The following is a 17,857-nucleotide window of genomic DNA, read 5'->3' on the forward strand; positions in this document are numbered from 1 at the left end:
CTTACTGTAATTAAATTACTGTAATTCAATTGCTTCTCCCACACCGAAACGTTAGAGCATGATTCGACAGAACGGGGGCATGTTTACATACAGCTGTCAGTGCTACCACTAGCTTGCTCGGCTACATAACGTTGCTTGCTTGCGAGCCGTATCGTATTAAAAGTACGCGAACATACCTCAAGCAAGCCTTAAACGAAAGTCCTCTCCTGCCCTGAGCACCGGTGACCACCAACACACGTTTTTCCCCATTTTGTCCTTATAATACAGTCAGCGCGATCCACTCTTGTCGTCGCCACGGTAGCGAGTGTATCCGGTCGCATTTGAGTTGACAAGGTAAAGCCCAATGATCGTAAAAAACGGGATGCGGTGGTATCGGACAACAAGATTTTATTGCAGTAGTTTGACATAGTGCAGTCGTGAAAGAGCAAATTTGTCTTGTCTGTCCTGACGTATTTTTATTTTAAATGACTTCATTGGGCGTCAGATATTTACAGTACTACGTCAAAAGACACGCGACAAGGCTAAAAATAAACTAGCTTTTGGATTCAAATATACTGTGCACGATGGCAACGCGGAGTAAATGTCTTTTGCGGAGCGATCGGATTGGCGAATTAGGACATTAAAGCCGGTCAGCATAAAACCGATCAGGCCGATAAAATCGCTGTAAAGTCTACTTTTGACTTGCCATTTACTTCTTGACTCATTCCCAAACACTCAAAGGAGGAAAAGAAATGGTCAAATTCAAGATCACACTGATCAGAATGTCCAACAGAGCATATTTAGGAAGTTCTTTGGAGGTTCAATATCGTATGAGTGTCCTGCCATGATTCATCTGGGAGAAAATAATCATTTCTCTTTTCCTGTTCCTCTGTTAATGATTTAATTCCTCTTTTGTGATAAAAGGTCGGCTGCCAGCCTCCCAACATTGCTGTCATTTCCTTTATGTGGCTGCAATGCTCCTTTGAAAGAGATTAACATGTTGCCTCCATTGTTACGCTGATGTCAAATTCTATTCTTATCCTATCTTAAAAATTCTTTTCGATGCCCATCTACTTGTTCTGGTTTTACATTGTATCCTCTGTTAAAGGGTTTCCTTGATTGACAATAGGGGAAAATTAACAGTCAGTCACTCATTTAGTTATTTCTTCTACAGGATTATATGGAATTTTTATTTGAAACAGCCATCCTTTATATACTACTCCTTAGAAAAGGATGGACATTTAACGGATTTTAAAAAAAATGACCACTCAAATCATGATTTTTAGAAACTAACGTTTGACTGCAGCAATGTGATATTTACTTTTTTCTTTTTTTTTCAAAAGGGCATCAAAATGTACTTTCATGTCTTTTAGTGCCCAGTTTACTTTCTTTGGCAACCCAGATTAATTGCGCTCTGCTGGTTCTTGCCCAGTAGTGAGCGCCATTGTTGATATGAATGTTAGATTGATTGATTTAGTTTACCATTTATGTCAGAAATGGGTTTACCTTACTCAAATACTCACGTTTTGCAAATTGAATTACATCACATTTATTTCCAGTGCTTTCAGTCAGTGAGAATGTAGAAACAAGAAGTTCTCTTGAAAGATATTTTTGGCTCACAGAAAAGTGTTAGTATGAGGAGTTACGGAATGTTACAACAGGTATTATTTGATATAACTTGTGAAACACATCATTGTTATTTCAGTAGCTCAAGGGTGGATTTCTGCATGAAATGGACCTGTTTTTTTTTTTTGTTACCATATTTGGAGGAAATGTCAAGGTCCACCACCATCCAATATAATTTCAAGGGCAATTAAAACTCATTCAGTGGCAGTCCTCCATGTTAACATGGATATTTCAATTCAACACCCGTCAATGGCAGTGAATGAATTAAAACAGGTTGATAAACGCTGCTTTTTGCAAGGCTCGACTTGTTGAGTAAATGAAGGGTTGGGTTAAAGCCCGTGCTCTTTTATTTGTTGTCACTCGCATATGGCGGGTGTGTCGAAATGCTGAAGAACAGGGTTCCCACATCAGGGTTTGTCGCGTGTAGATATTCCTTCTACTTGGTCTGCAGTCAATTGGCCCCCCTTTCTCCTTTTGTAAAAACACAAAGTGCTCATGCGTGGTATTTTGTGCTTACTGTTCTTGCATGTTCCTTGATGTTGACTCACCTCCTTTCTTCTTCCTTAGGAGAAACAGGATCCAAACAATATCTCTTTGCAGCTCCGCACTGAGATCCAGGTATGTTGATGACACACACATGCACAAATAGCAGCCACTTCATTAGGTACAAAACACATTTTCCCATGGAAATAAAATGTAAAAAGACTTGATTTATTCCAGGGTTAGACTGTCACGATCATAAAACATGTATTAATTGTTTGACCTTTGAGGTACATTTTTCATTCAGTTTCATTTAAAATGCGAATTGTACCACTTGCAAATGACTTTGGGCCGTCCACTGTATTGTTGACATGAATCTCATCTCATCATCAAGTTAGCGTTCTTATCATTAGAAAGGGTAAACGTTTTGGTCTAAAATCTTACTACAGTAGCTTCTACATGTGTACCTTCTGAAGTGGGACACGACCAGTGCAAAAAATGTCCCCCTGCTTCTTGTTGAACTTGTGCTGTATACACTGTTAGGACATGGGAATGTATGCAAAGCGTTTTGTGTGGACAGCTACTGCACAAGAGCGAGCTTCAACACTAGCTTGAAACAAGTTTTGACTAACCTGTCTCTTCTTCAGGAGTCACTGGGCTTCAGCAGCGACGTCTCCACTCCAGAAACAGACAGAAAGTAAGTCCTCCTATTCTCCACCGTCCGACATGCAAGCGAGCCTTTTGAATTGTGTAGCCTGTATCATGTCAGCGCAATGTACAACGGAGGCCAGACGGTGTCAAATACAACATCACGCGTGAAGTTTAGCTTCTCCACGCACAAACGCACTTCCACCTGCTACTCGTGTGATTGATGGAGCGCCACAATGAGGGGCTTCAAGGAAAGGTCACTCAAGCGCGCCCGCAGGCAGTCGAGGTCACCTCCTCAGGTGGAAAGCTGCCACTTAATAGATGAGCGCAGCCAGGCGTGTGGAAGAGGAGATTTGGAGACACAGGCCGAGCCGTGGAGCACTTAGACACATGAAAACGCTGATTTACTGAGACTAACGGACTCATACAATACAGCCAACTGTTAACACACACACACAAAAATAATCGTACCGTATTTGTGTTATTCGTGCCATTTAATGGCTCATTATTGCTGTTTACAGGGGTCCTTAAAAAAGCAATTTGTCTGAGACTTTTTTTTGCCCGATTCCGAGTGTCTTTAACAGCATCATGTGACCCCAAAAGACAGGGATGGGTTGTTAACGCTTAATGAGAAATAAAATCTTGTCGTGAAACATGAGTCAATGATAAACTATTGCTAATACCTTAAGATTTCAACATTCGTACTTGCCCTGCCATGTGTGGAACAGCTGGTTTCACCCCTACAAGTGATGTTATATTATGCAGTGCACATAATTACAGTTACATTATACATAAGCTGCGTGACCCGTACTTTGTGTCCCTCGGCCACATCCTTACGGCGCTGGCTGCTTCCTCGTGCTGACCCGCTCGTTCTAGCAGGCTTTCGCCTTTCCTTCCTGCCTTTGTGTCCAGACGCGGGCTGGAGGGTGAGGCCAAATGAGCACAGACCAAGGAGCTTTATTGTACCGGGTTTGGGCGCGGTTCCTGAAGGACAAAGTGTATGAGATCATGCTATAGAAATGGGTCAGCAATAAAAAAAATACAAAATAAATGTTTATGCGCTGACTGGTGGGTATAGTCGCTTGACATAGGCTCCAACTCCCTGCCAACCTGAACAGGATCAGTGGTAATAAAAGTGGATGGATGCTTCGTATGCAATATTTGGTCATGGAAATAGCTAACACACAGGTATCAAACTCGAGGCCGGGCGCCAGATCCGGCCCGCCACATCCTTTTCTGTGGACCGCAAAAGCAAATCATGTGCGTCAACTTCCATGATTTTTGCTCAAATCTGTACCAAAATTTCTAATTGTCATTCGTAATTAAAGTTAAGCTGTTGCAAAAGCATTGTTTTTGTTAACAAACCACTTTTTACAATAACTTGAAGAATAGTTGAACTACTATCCCTGACTTCTGATTTCAAAACTACTTATCCGTCAACTGGATATGTAATTAATATGATAAAACATGGTGAATGTTTAAATTGAATGATTATAACGGTCCCCTGAGCTAAACCGTAACTACTACATGGCCAGTGTGACAAAAATGAGTTTGACACCCCTGACCTAACACAAAAAGGTCTTAACTGTCATATTTTGAGGGAGACTCTCACCCCTGTGTGACCTTTGGTGGGCTTGCACTGTTCACGTGACAAGCATATGCAGCCGAGGACGCACATACCACAGACTGACCTCGCTCACAGATGTACATGTTGCGCAGAGTAAAGCCCGAGCATGATGGGAACCAGATGCCAAATGATTTGGAATGACGTCTCCCATTTTCCTTTGACTCTGCTGCTGTGCTCGTCTTCTTCCTGTCAGTCTGGTTTCTATCGCTTGAATGACACTAGTCATTTAAAGATCGCATAAGGAATGCCCTTTGCGTACACCAAGCAAAGGTCAGCGGTATTACAAAAAGCTTCATCGTATGTGAGTGTTTGAGTGCTTTAGAATTTTGTTTCCTTTTTTTCTTACAATAGTTTTGGTCTTATTGCTTTTACTGCAAGTTTGATTGAACTCTTCAAGGCAAGACCCAAATTATTTCCACTAGAATGTATTGATGGACGCATTCTGCAACCTTTGCATTGACTTTTTCTATTGCTCACCTGTCCGGCCGTAAAGAGTGTCAAACCCAGTCATACTCCAAAGTTCTAACCCCTGCCCCTTTCATCACTTCTGTGCATGACAACAGCACCCAGAGGGGGTGACCCAAACTTGATCCTCACATCACTTCCACCAATGCTACCCGACAAGCATTGGTCACTCCTTGTTGCCAGGAGGTGGGCACACTTGTCATGATGCATAGCAGTTTGGTGACGAGATGTAGCTCTCAGACGGCCGGGGAGTTCAAGCTAGGGACTTCCTGTTTTGGGGCATTGTTACAGAGAGCGAGGGGCAGCATACTAATCAGTGAGATAAATTGAGTTTGATGAAAGCAAGACACAAAATCATGATTGATGCACCTGAAGAGCTATACAGGAAAAGTGTACAGCCTACCCTATGTTGCTCCCACTAAAGTTGAGATAGACACATTGACGTTATACTGTATGCCTTAATTGGAAAGTTAAGGTTTAGGCGATAAGCGTCCTCCATTCAATGCGTAGGACTGCATTTAAAAAAAAAAAAAAAAAAAAAGAGGGGAGGGGAGGGGGAGAGGGATGCCGTACATGGAGGGTTAAACCAATTAAGTTGCCAGGCTGCACAATGCCTGGATTGACACACTCTCTGAAAGACATTCAGGATCTTTTTTTTTTTTTTTTTTTTTTTTTCCCCCCCCAAGTGTCTGAGCAGCACAGATGTGTGTGTGCCGCACAGTCTAATTTATAGAGCATGAAGGAACGGGGGACACGGATTGAGAAAAGGTTAAATTGAGTTTGTTCCGTTCACATTAGCTTTAGCTTTAAATGAGTCGAGGCATCCATTCAATTAGCATCTCATTACGATGCCACAACTCCAATCTCCTGCACGGAGAGTGCGTTCAAATAGTACCAATACAGTTTGGCGGTGACAGTGAACAATTCTTCAAAAAAAAGAGCCTTTGAGCTGTTTATTTCTACTCGAGAGTTGAAATTTACTGTTAAGCTAAATGTAAAACAAAGCTAAGGCCACCTTGTATATTTACAACAACCACAAAGCTTAGCCTTTCAGTCTGCTAGCTTAATGCTTAATAGCATCTATGTTGTGGTGCTTTAACCCTTAAACAACAGATTGAACTCAAACCATGTAGCAACACGTAGAGAGGCAATGTAACAGTACTCACTCATATATTCCTTATCATCTCTGCATAGAATGCCTTATATTAGTGCCGTACTGATGAGTCAAGAGAGGCATTAGACGTCTCAATGAACAATATATGCATCTATCTAATACTGCCCCTAGGTGGCCAAGTCAGGCACACCAGAAGGTGCAGCACAATGGCCATTCAATTGAAGCAGTGTGACAAAAACTGTTCAATTATTTTTAATTCTATTTTTTTTTTAAATGAATTACTATATGTTTTTACAAAGTATAATGGAATGCTATTTTTCCTAATTAAAATACACATTACAACATTTCTTTATTATTATTTTTTAATGGTTGCCTGAAAAGAACTTTTGGAATTACGGATTTTAATGTGAAGAAACAGACTGCTAATAATGATGCCGGTGTTCACTTCTTAAAACTGATACCTAACTTGCAGCCAACAATGGTGGAAAAAGGCTTTCGTGTGCCACTGACTTGTTGTTTTTCTCCATTAATTTTGATTGCTTTGGACGATTTATAGATATGTGTCAGGACTTTTTTTCTACTCTTACTGCTTTCCACATTTTAATATGTCTTCCCACTCCTCTCCCGTGCCATGCTTGTGACTGGTCGAGGGAAGTGGAAAAACAAACAGGCTGAGTCTGCCCTCTTGCATTTTTTTTCACCCCCTCTTACTGCCCTCCTTTCCCCTTTCTTCCATATTTACTCTATCTTCACTCTCTGGAGCCTGCTCAAGCACTTTTTTTGTCATTTTTTAATCAAAAGAACCACTTCTGACCTCATGTGGTGAACAGATGCCACTGCAGCTGCATGTGTGCAAAGAGGCTGCAAATATAATAATAGTCTGAGTTCACCATAAGTTTTGTTGTTTTAACTAGATTTTTTTTAAACCCATAATTTTGACACAGTAAATAGTGATGATGCATCAAGATCATCTGAATAAAGGTGCAGTTCCGGGATTTGTTCTTTACTACGGCATAAATGCCCGTGCAGGAAGTAGCTTAATTACTGAAACCAGTACATTAATAAACAAACACAACACTCTGCTTTGTTTTTGTTTTTTTACAGTTGTGCCTTGGTGGAGGTCTACTGAATGACATTGTAGTTAAATGTGCCATTTACAGCATTTCTGGTGTGACTTTCCACAATATTTTAAAGCATGGTGCTTTGGGAACTTCTGGGAAAGGTCTTGGAAATCTCGCTCACTGAAACAGTTACTGAACTGCTTAAAATGATCGTGCTGTCAACAGCGGTTTGGAGACTGTGAGCACAAACCTTTGAAAAATAATTGCATTATCGTTCCTGGAAAAAAAGCTAAGAGGAGGAGGATCATCAAATCAACAATGCGCAGAGTACTGGTCTGTGAATGGGGAATGTTTTAATGAAGTTGCACTCTGTACGTGAATAAACAAATGAATGAAAAATGACTATATAATACCCTTTTAGCCATGTGATTGGGTGAAGTCTGGGATAGCCCCCTGCTCCCTTCAACCCTGAACAGGATAAGTGCTAACGAAAAAAAGGTCATATTAAAATTATTATTATTATTTTTAAAATTTTATTTAATTTAATTTTATTTTTTTTGTCCTGTTCGGCTGTGAGGTCAAGCAGAATGGAAAAACTGTATCCCTTTGAGGTTTATTGAGAATCAGACTTGATCAGTCGAACAGAACAAAGTTTCAAGAAGGGAGAGGGAAACAAAGACAAAGCAGTAATTGTAAACAGGATGAGAGAAGTAAATCATTACATTATCTACAACAATGAAACATTAAATATGAGTGTTGCATAGGGCTGTAGTGCCACACCCTGTGAGGGAAGTTCAGGACAAGATAGAACAGGACAAGGACAAGGGTCGTGACCCCGACTGTACAACTGAAGTGTGCTGGCATTAATTATGTGAATTATAAATGTCTTCGGGACGAGAGTATAAGTGAGGGGCTACACAAGCGAGTTGCATATTCATGAGTTATTTGTCGCAGTAAGTGACTGACCCCACACCCAGTGAAAGAGTCCTAGGGGTGTGTGTCTGCGGATACATGCAAGTGAATTGATACCGTTTTACATGCACAAAGACTGACATCAATTATTAACTAATAATTGTAATTAAAATGTTCTTGTTTGTCCTCAGGATGTCGCTGCACAAATCCAGCTCTGAAGATGGATCTGGAGGTAATGGATTCAATCCTGGCCCTGTTCAAGAAGCTACCAACATCATGTTTGAAATTGGAATTTTTCATATCAATAAAATATGTCCTCTCTTTAGGGAAATGGGACAACAAGAAGAAGAACAAGTCGTTCTGGCAGAATTTCCGCAAGCCTCAGCACAAGGCGGTCGTGCGACAGACATCGAAAGGTTTGTGCGGTGTGTTTCTTTTCTCTTTTTTTTTTTTCCACCTGCTTTGGATCTGAAGCCACCTTTGATGTTTGATTCATTTGCTTGATTCAGGTGAGGACATCGGCTACGTGGCCAGCGAGATCACCATGAGCGACGAGGAGCGAATCCAGCTGATGATGATGGTGAAAGAGAAGATGATCACCGTGGAAGAAGCGCTGGCTCGGGTAGGAACCTTCAGAGAACGTCCCGCCCCCCCAACACCACCCCTTAAAACTACACGTTATCCGAGACTAGTCTCTAACTACCATCTGACTAAAATGACTCACTATTACTAACTGTGACGGAAACCATGCATTGTTAACTTTCCTAATCCTTTTTATGCACACACAAACTCCAGACCACTGGGGGATTCTCATAGTTTGTTCTTTTTGGGGGTGTGATTTCTTGGAGTGTGGGTGTGCAGAACTCGGTGTACCATCTGGTGATGTGGAGGACTTTGGTGCATAGTGGCTTGCTCTCAGTAGCTGGACATGGTGGATTCTCATTTGGCTTCCCCTTCCTTTTGTTTATGCCTTCAACATTGATGTGACCTTCAATGATTGACGTGTTCCCCTACTTCTTCCTCCTTTTCCTTCCTTTCATCCTGTCACTCACCTCCTCAAATGCCTTGCTCATGGGCGCCTGGGCCTGTCCGGCAGCATCTTAGGGCTGGATTGCGCTCCACAAGGCGGATCCTCAATTTTCGCCCTTAAACTTCTCTATTGGCTGACATGAAGACATAAAGCAATCAATGAGCAAGCTTTGTGGATTGTGTTCCTTCGTAGATTGAAACATCACTGACCAACCAGTATCACGTTAGTGTCTAATACTCTTGAAACAAGCGTTTAAAAAAAAATAAATAAATAAAAAATTGCATAAAGGGATGTAGTGAGGTGACAGACATCATTGGCCACCCTTTTGTTTTAGCAATGATTTAATGATAGATTATGATAACTATAATGTCCCAAAGTAGAGCTAAGACCTCTACCAAGGCAGAACCTCTAACAAGAGTTAAAAAAACAAAACTAGTGGAACTGTGAAAAATAATGAATTTACATGCCTCTATTTGCACATTTGAACATTTTGAGGGGTCATAATTGGCCTAACCAACAAAGTTAGCTTGAAATCCGTTTAGCAATGTAATGTTAAAGTAACAGGAAAAGCTGCTACGTGTGATTGAATAATCATATCTTTTTCATTAGACACGATGATGCAGCATGTGGCTCATTATTAAGGTTCAGTGTTTAGCGGAAATGGGACAGCGATAGAGGTGAAACGATTAACCGAACAGCTAACTAATCGATAATCAAATCAAGTGACAACTATATTGATCAACGATTAATTGTTTTGAGACATTTTTAAACTTAAAATTGTTCATTCTGTGATTTCAGCCTCTCAACTGTAAATATTCTCTGATTTCTGTACTCCTCAGTGAAAGCAGACTTTATTTCATCAAAATAGGACATTTTGAATTAACAACATTTTTGCCTTTTTTCTGACATGTTAAAGATCAAACCAGTAACGGAATCATCATCGATTTATGGGGGGGGGAAAACAATAGTCAGTTTAATCTATTTGGTTTTGTTTAATCATTGAACAATACCAAATAAACAACAATAATCAGTTAATAAATACAGTAGTAAATAGGGAAGAATAATTTGGCAGCCAAGTTTAAATTCGATTATTCAATTACATAGTCAATAGCTGCAGCCCTCGACAGCGGCCACCATGTTGGTCAGAGAACCTTGGATACTGCATTCCATGTTTGCTCTGTACAAACTCTCCTCATTCTTTCCCTGTTTTTTTTTTTTTCCAGTGATGGTAACAGTAACATAGAAAATAGTACCACAACAGAAGCTTTCTCATAATACTGTAAAACTCCATGAGTGAGTCATACGTGACCAGTTGGGGCCTGAGATCTTTGTACAGTAGTCTTCAAACCTTTTAAGTAAATGTAAAAATACAGCTCAGTTCAGTAATTTGGCCAAAGAGCATAATTACTGACCACTACGCTGTAGCTGCCCGTGAGCGCACGAAGAGCTCGGTGAGAGCGCGGTGGCCCCGCCCTCTTCCTCTGCCTCTCTAAACTCTTCTTCCTCCACGTAGCTGAAGGAGTATGAGCGCAGCAGACAGTCCGGCAGTACTGACACTGCAGAGTGGACTGATGGATCTGCAGCCAGTCTAAACCAGTCCTCAAACTGCAACGTAAGTACACCCCCTCCTCCCACCTCCACCCTCGACCACCCCAAAAACCCTTTACGTTCTTGTCCTCGACTACTCTCGCCTTTTCAGTATGTTGAACAGCCATGGAGATTGCAACGGGTAGATGTTGTTTTTGTTTAAGTGCGTACTTACTTGTAAGACAAAACCACTCAGCTTCTATCTTGCTGACGCTCTTCTTCCTACTGTCTATTTATCCCTTTTCTTACACCGCCGGCCAAAAAATAGGTCCATATGTCCTATTTGGTTCTCTCCACCATGTCATTTGGATCATACTACATTTTGTTTTGAGGTTGTGTTGAACGCTTGTTGGTCACATTTTGCATTTTCATCCATCGAGTTGGTCATGTTACAGAATTATTCTATTCTCTAGTCTCCAGGAAGTCATTTGTTGGCTTCTGAGGTGATTAAGTTTGTTTGTTTGTTTGTGTTAGTTTTTTTCCTTTGTGTTTTTTGCTTGTTTTTGTGGTTACATCAGATGTACACGCTGAGGCTGCGCTTCCGATTCAGTTTGGGAATTGGCAATTTGTACGTTTGTTAGTGCTGTTGGCTAGCGGGCTACTTGTCGCCTGATGGATGACAAACGGGGGAGGTGCCGGTGGACGGTTCCATTGATGAAAATAAATTTGCCATTTATCCAGATCTTAATATTTTGTCCCATCCTTAATAATTCCAAACTGGTGTTAGAAGACAGAACAAGACGATGCCATGATGTCTTACTTTTCCTTTCTCTATAGCTCAAAAGGGAAATTTTGTTAAAAGTCATAAAGGATACCAAAATAACCATAACCAGTGCATACCATGTCACTTTGTACCCATTCATTGCTGTACCAACAACAGCGGTAAAATACCAAATATGATACTGGAGTTAGACACACTGGGATCAGAACACACACACAAAACATGGATGGATTATGATTGAATGAGGGTTTAACTTGTTGGTTGCACGCCGCAAAAATCCTTTTAGGATAATGTTGAAGCCTCTTCAACAATCAACAGGAGTCCAGTCGCCTGACTTTAACCTTTGCAGATTAGCGTGACCTGGATGACTGAGAAACTACATGATTAATTAAAAGCACCTATTGACAAAGCTACAGTATGTGGTTTTATGGCATCTAGTTTGTGAAGGAGAGTTTTTGAAGCCGATCTATATAGTGCATCTTTGTACTCTAAGATTGGCAAGACAGTCAGAATTTTTAACACAACTAGCTGGTGGATTTTCAGGCACGGATGATGATTGAATGAATGAATGACTAAAACTGTCCAAACCGCAGAACAATGTGGCCTTTTAACTATTAATCATTAGTAATTGTCTCTTGTTTGAGCATGTCTGTCTTGGTTGGCTTTTCTCATTTATAATCTAGGTCACAGCTGATTTTCATTAGCCTCACGCAGTATGGTATCATATGGGCGAAACGTGCAATTTAGCACTGCGCGGCCGACCCACTTTTTGCAACAGGATGTGAGTTAATTCCAAAATCCAAGTTCCACATAAGTAATGTTTCTATTTTCTGCCACTTTTGAAAACACAGAGTGACATCCGATATCCTTCATGCCACTGAATGTGAGCGGCTTATTTTAGCTTCTTGTTGTGAAGGTAAATAGTCTGACTCTTCAGTTTATTTTTATTGCCCAATCTAGCAGTTTGTGTACATTACTGAAAAGGCAATATCATCTTGTGTCAGACAGTAATTGACAAATCTCTCAATGTGCTCAAGTGCCAGATAAATATTACCTATTACAAGTTAGAGTTGATGATTGCTCGAAGATTATATCATGGAAATGGGGAAATAAAATGGCTTGGATTTTAGCCACCTGGCAATCAAAAGTACAGGAAATGAAAATGGATCAAATATGAATATCTCAGAGGTGCTTGGTGTGGTTTGAAGTCAATGCTTAAATTAATCTGCACCAAACTCATCCAAGCATGCATTTATGGAACTTTTCCAAGCTGGTGATTTGATTTGGAAGGAACAAAGGAAAGGGTTACTGAAGAGTTATTATTTTTTTGGGAACATGAAACACACATTGCAGCTACTAAAAACATGAAAACAATAAAGAGGAAGTCCTAAAATTGCCATCTGTGGGCATCATTTGAACCCTTTCCGGGGCCTCTATGATGGCAACCACTGCTTGAATGGAATCAAGGTCATTCCCAACAGGCGCCTGTGACTGCGTCCTGTATATGTAGACATGCCTGCACAGTGCATCCCTGTTTCTCAAGTCATTACGCTCTATAATGACACGCTTATTAATATTCCGCATTCATGCTGTCTTTGCTCCCCGAGCCCATCTTCCTTTTTGGCCATCTGAGCCACACATTCCAGGATGGGCCATTAGGGATGTGGGGGCCACGGCGGGGTCACACGGGGCTCAAACGCAGGGATTGTTCTCTGTGCACAACACACGCATTTCTCTTGCTCCCAGTACTGCACGGCACATCCCGACCGCCCCTTATTCCGGAGCCCCCGGTCTGTGTGTGCGCGCCAGCGTGCAAACAAGCGCTCTGATATGATCTTGGACCTTCCATTTGCGCTCTGTGGCTTGTTCATGCAGGATACAAAGCCTCAATCTTCATAACACTCTGGTGAGTATGAAGGCATGTTAGTTCAGTTGACAGCGTGGACATGTTGGGAGAGATGTGATTGTGTTGTTTATAATCGTTGCGCGAATGGAAATGGATTGGCTATAGCACAGACATTATGGCAGTTGAGACCTTTTGAGTCTTGCTTTGATTCATGGCTTTCTTTCCGGGTGACTCATTTGTATGCTCTGGTTTGCAATTGCAAACTCGTCTCTGCAGTTTGGGGGTGTTTACAAGGCGGAGTGAGGTTGTCCAGGCAAAATTTTACATTTCAGAGCCGACACAGAGGTCTGAAGGTGCCTGTGTGTAACTGTATTCCATTTTTGGGTCGAAAGCAATTGTCTCTGTTCAACGCCGACGTCGCTGTGTGAAAGCGCGCGCCTTTGCCTTACGGCTGCATTCTGTGTAAATGACAAAGACATCAATGCCAAATCTTGCGATACGGCTCCAAGGCATGTCAAAGTCGAAGACTTCAGCAGGAATTGTGTGGTTTGCAAATAGAGACAGTGGACTTTTGATTTTGTGTGGCTTGTGAAAGGTTAAATGGTGGCGTGTGTGTTGGAATGAGAGAGCTTAGGAGGGGACTGCTGATCGATGTGTTTTTCCAACTTGTCGGAGATTAGTAAGGTTTTACTAGACAGCGCTCGGAGGCGTTGGAAACTTGGAATGTTGCTTAGGTGATGCGATGCCATCGAGTATTTACGAAACATCACGTGTGTGCTTGCGACTATGTTCCAGGCCACAGTTGTTTACATCATCCTTGCTGTATGTCAGCCGCCACCGAGCCAGGCTTGTGGTCGAAAATGAGGGAGGGGGGGGAAAAAAAAAAGAAGCAATTAAGCTATTTCTTCATGGCCTGTCAGCCTCGAGCATCACGACTTGGACAGACTCGCTCTGTCTTATCGTTTTGTGCGCATGAGCGTGCATGTTCTTTGTAAGCCACGTGGTCAACCTCGGGTAACCATCATGCGGTGCTGCCATAGAGACCATTGGAAACAAATGGAGCTGTTAGCGCTTCGTGCCAGTACTTTCTGCCAGGCAGCAATTACTGTATACCAGTGCTCAGGCAGTCATCTTTGTCCTCACAAAGCCATGGGTGGACGTGATAAATCCAGAACAATTTAGTCGATCATGTATAATTTTGTCATTTTGATAAATTACCCTTGAAGCAATGAAACCATATAGAGAAAGTGTGTACCGTTTAATAAAAATTGCGATTCGTGTCTTGCAGATTCGCCCAGTCACTGAATTTATTTTTTTTTTTTTTAGAATTTTTTTTATTTTTTGGGGGGAGGGGGGCATGGAACCTGTCCTCTAGTTTGTTTGTTTGTTTGTTTTAACTCTCCTATTTTCCATTGTTGTGCCCAGGGCAAAGCCCTATCTAATGTAAAAGTAGTGCTTTGGCGCCATCTTGTGGCTTTTTTTTAATTTTTTTAATGTTGATGTGAGGGAAGGAGCTTCTATTGGACAGACTGATGAAAGCCTTGTCTAATACAAAAGTGTTTTGTTTTTTTTGCCACCACAATTTTTATATAATTTTTTGGGCAATTCTAAACCTTCTTGAGCTATTTCATGTTTAATTGTTATGAGTGGTAGGATTGTAAATAATTGTTCGCTGTCTGACTGAGAGACTGGCCTCACAGTGTGCTTCCATGAGTTACGAACCTGTTGTGAGCGTCTCTTTTCCACTCCACTACTACTTCACTATGCATTTAAATGCAACGGCCATAAATGGAAAGAGAGAAAGCAGTCCATTTTGTGGTGAATTAATTGTAGTCTCCGCAGTGTCTGGCCTCCATTTCTCACCGCACTAACTTTGACTCCATCTCAAACAATGTTCCCATTGACGGCGTGCAAGGATCACAAAATGCATTTGTCTCACTGAGCTGTTTTATTGCCAAATTCTTGTGCATCTTTGATTTTTATCCCCGTTCCATTTCTGCTGTTGTTGCATTTGTTAGTGTTACATTCATCAGGCCTGCTTAAGAATCCTGGCGTCCAGTGGAACGTCAACCCGCTTCCTCTCTCTCTTTATTGCAGCAATCTCGCGAACTGTCCGACGACGAGCAATCGGAGGATTCAGTGAAGTTCAAACGGCTCCACAAGCTGGTTAATTCCACCCGACGGGTCAGGAAAAAACTCATTAAGGTGGAAGAGGGCAAGAAGCATGGATCTGAAGGTTTGTAACCTGTGAAAAAGAAGCCATTTGGGAGTCGTTGGCAGTCTTACAGACTTTCTGCGGTATAAATCTATCTTCCACTAATGGATTTTTTTCTCTTTCTTTTTTCTCTTCTTTTATTCTTTCAGATTTCCTAAATGTAGAGTCAGTACCCAGTTGTGACGACAACACAGCATTGTACACGGGGGTCCTGAAGAAGCACTCGTTGCCTCAGGAGTTCTCCCTCCGCCAGGATCAGCTCTCTGTGGATGGAGACACAGACAGCCTGACCACCTCCCCGTCCTCCAGCAGCTTGGACACCTGGTCCGGACACCGTCTGGTGAAAACCTTCAACAAGTCCTCCAGTACCCACGGCCTCATCCGCCCGCCCAGGAGAACCCCGGTCGGCTCGGGCTCCGGCGTCGGAGATAGCGGCTCCTCCTTCTCTGAGCTGGATGGCTGTGGATTGGACGACGAAGGAAAGTTGTCGCGCTCCACGACCGACGACAGCGAGATGCGGAAGGCGCTGAGCTCCATCTCCCACGGGGTAAGTAACAACGAGGCCCTGTACGCCTTTTACGGCCTCACCAAACCCCGCCCCAAAACCCAATCCCGCCGCCTCGTCCCCTTGGACGATGACCTCTATCAAGGCAGCCCAAAATATCACACCGCCAACCGGCACCGTGGCGGCTGGACGCACAGAAAGCCCGACCCCAACTACTCGTACTCCACCAAACACCTTCTGTACCAGCGTTCGCGCAGCACCAAGACCCCGTCCTCCCCCGTGTGCTTCACCCCGTCATCCCCCGCCCGCAGCGATGTAGCCAAATCAAAAGGTTTCGGCGTGGGAGGGAGCTGGGTGTTCCCCTCGCGCCGGCTGCGGGGTCGGAGCGCAGTCAGTGAGCTGAACATCACCTACGTGGTAGAGCGGAGCCTGTACGGTCACCTCAACTGGGCCCAGCTGGTCCGCCCGGTCACCCTCAGCCGAGCTGAGCGGCGCTGTCTGTTGGAGGAGGACCGCGAGGCGGCCGGAAAGTGGGCGGCCAGCGTGGACCGCTGCACCAAGCGCGTGCTCTTACGCATCCAGCAGAAGTCTGTGAGTTCAGACCGTGAGGTTCGAGTCGGCCGCCTCGTGTGAGCAGGACTCGGTGTACGTCAAAGCTGCAGAATAGCTTTTAGTTCGAGCTAGCAGGAACCTGATGATCCATAGTCTGTAACGTTCCCATGAAATATCATCAGTGTTGGTTTTCGAAGCTTGTGGATTGTTATGGAATACAGTGGAACCTCTTAGGTTGAAAACAATTTATTCATGCATGCTGGTCTTGTACAGATTTCAAAATTCCCCCATACAAAAAACTGCATATTTGCGATTTGCTACTCAATGATTATTTTTGGGGAACCCATCCATCTTGTGGCTTATTTGTGCCATAGAGCTATGTTGAAGTAAGAAGAGGAGCTTCATTGAGACAGGCTATAGCTGTGACTAATGGAAAAGTAGTGATTGGCCGCCATCTTGTGGCATCTTTAGGCAATTCTAAATCATCTCCCCCCCCCCCCATACGAAAAATACCTGCTGCAATCATTACTATCTTCAGTGTTTTGGGCAACATGTTGGCATGGTTAAGCAGAAGCCATTGTTAATAGCAAAACACAGAGCGGACCTTGCATTCGATTTGTACCACTTTCAGAGATAAGTTCCTTCTTTGTGGTATTGTCATCAAGAAAAGATTTAGCTAACAGTTTTGCATTCAGAACTTTCATAGAAATTTATATAAAAATCAATATAAACTTTCAAGCAATGTTATTAACTTGAACAAAAAAATGACAAAGGCAATGCAAAAGTGATTCACTGCCTTAACTTGATATAAAGTGACGCTTGTAAGCACGCGGTGTTGATTCGCAAGCGGACATTGTACGCTTTCCTAACGTAACTTTGCGCTGAGTTCGTCTTTTGATCTCGTGAGGTACACTTTGGCGATATTCATACGTTTCCCTTTACACATGACAGATTTTTGGACAGGTGAATTTTTACTCATGTTCTTCTTGAATTTCATTTTCCATATTCATTGACTTAAGAGATTCCACTGTATGTCTTGACTTGAGCATAATCATTTCCTTTGAAGTTTAGGTTAATTGTCTTTTTGCTTCAAAGCTTTATAGCTCAATATGAAAGGATCATGGTAGTGTTTTTATAGGTTTTCTGTGTAAATGTCTGATTCTGACACACCGGTTGATGAGAGCTATAGTGTAGCTGCACTTCAGTAGTAAAGCAATGTCTTTTTAACCGGAATTTGAACAACTCAGTGATCTTAACAGTTAGCGCAGTGCAGGTTTTGGTAAATGGACGTGTTAAAAGTGAGGTGCCGCTATCCTGCAGCTTCGATGCTACCTGAATCCTATCGTGTACCAGTGAGGTCGTTTTCATCCAAACAACTTTTTGGACTCCACTTTTTTCTGTTGTTGCCTTTTTTTTTTTTTTTTTTTTTTTTTTAAGGGGGCCCGTGCCTCCATTTAATTTTTTGGGGATGTTTTTCTTTCCTTGTAAT

At 42.3% G+C, this 17,857-nt stretch overlaps 1 protein-coding gene across 7 annotated transcripts in view; it reads left to right on the plus strand.

The window, feature by feature from the left end:
• sash1a (SAM and SH3 domain containing 1a) overlaps positions 1-17,857 on the plus strand; it is a 143,727-nt gene that overhangs the window by 111,280 nt on the left and 14,590 nt on the right. For 4 of the 7 annotated variants that reach the window (XM_061753189.1, XM_061753193.1, XM_061753191.1 and 1 more), the window contains exons 3-10: positions 2,173-2,223; positions 2,733-2,782; positions 8,104-8,144; positions 8,239-8,328; positions 8,422-8,534; positions 10,456-10,554; positions 15,194-15,332; positions 15,461-16,407. In XM_061753189.1, the coding sequence (XP_061609173.1) occupies positions 2,173-2,223; positions 2,733-2,782; positions 8,104-8,144; positions 8,239-8,328; positions 8,422-8,534; positions 10,456-10,554; positions 15,194-15,332; positions 15,461-16,407 (1,530 nt within the window). The remainder of the gene's footprint in view (positions 1-2,172; positions 2,224-2,732; positions 2,783-8,103; positions 8,145-8,238; positions 8,329-8,421; positions 8,535-10,455; positions 10,555-15,193; positions 15,333-15,460; positions 16,408-17,857) is intronic. The other 3 variants (XM_061753192.1, XM_061753196.1, XM_061753190.1) reach the window with 2 other exon arrangements.

The sequence above is a fragment of the Phyllopteryx taeniolatus genome, chromosome 18, assembly GCF_024500385.1.
Source record: "Phyllopteryx taeniolatus isolate TA_2022b chromosome 18, UOR_Ptae_1.2, whole genome shotgun sequence".
Classification (NCBI taxonomy): Eukaryota; Metazoa; Chordata; class Actinopteri; order Syngnathiformes; family Syngnathidae; genus Phyllopteryx; species Phyllopteryx taeniolatus.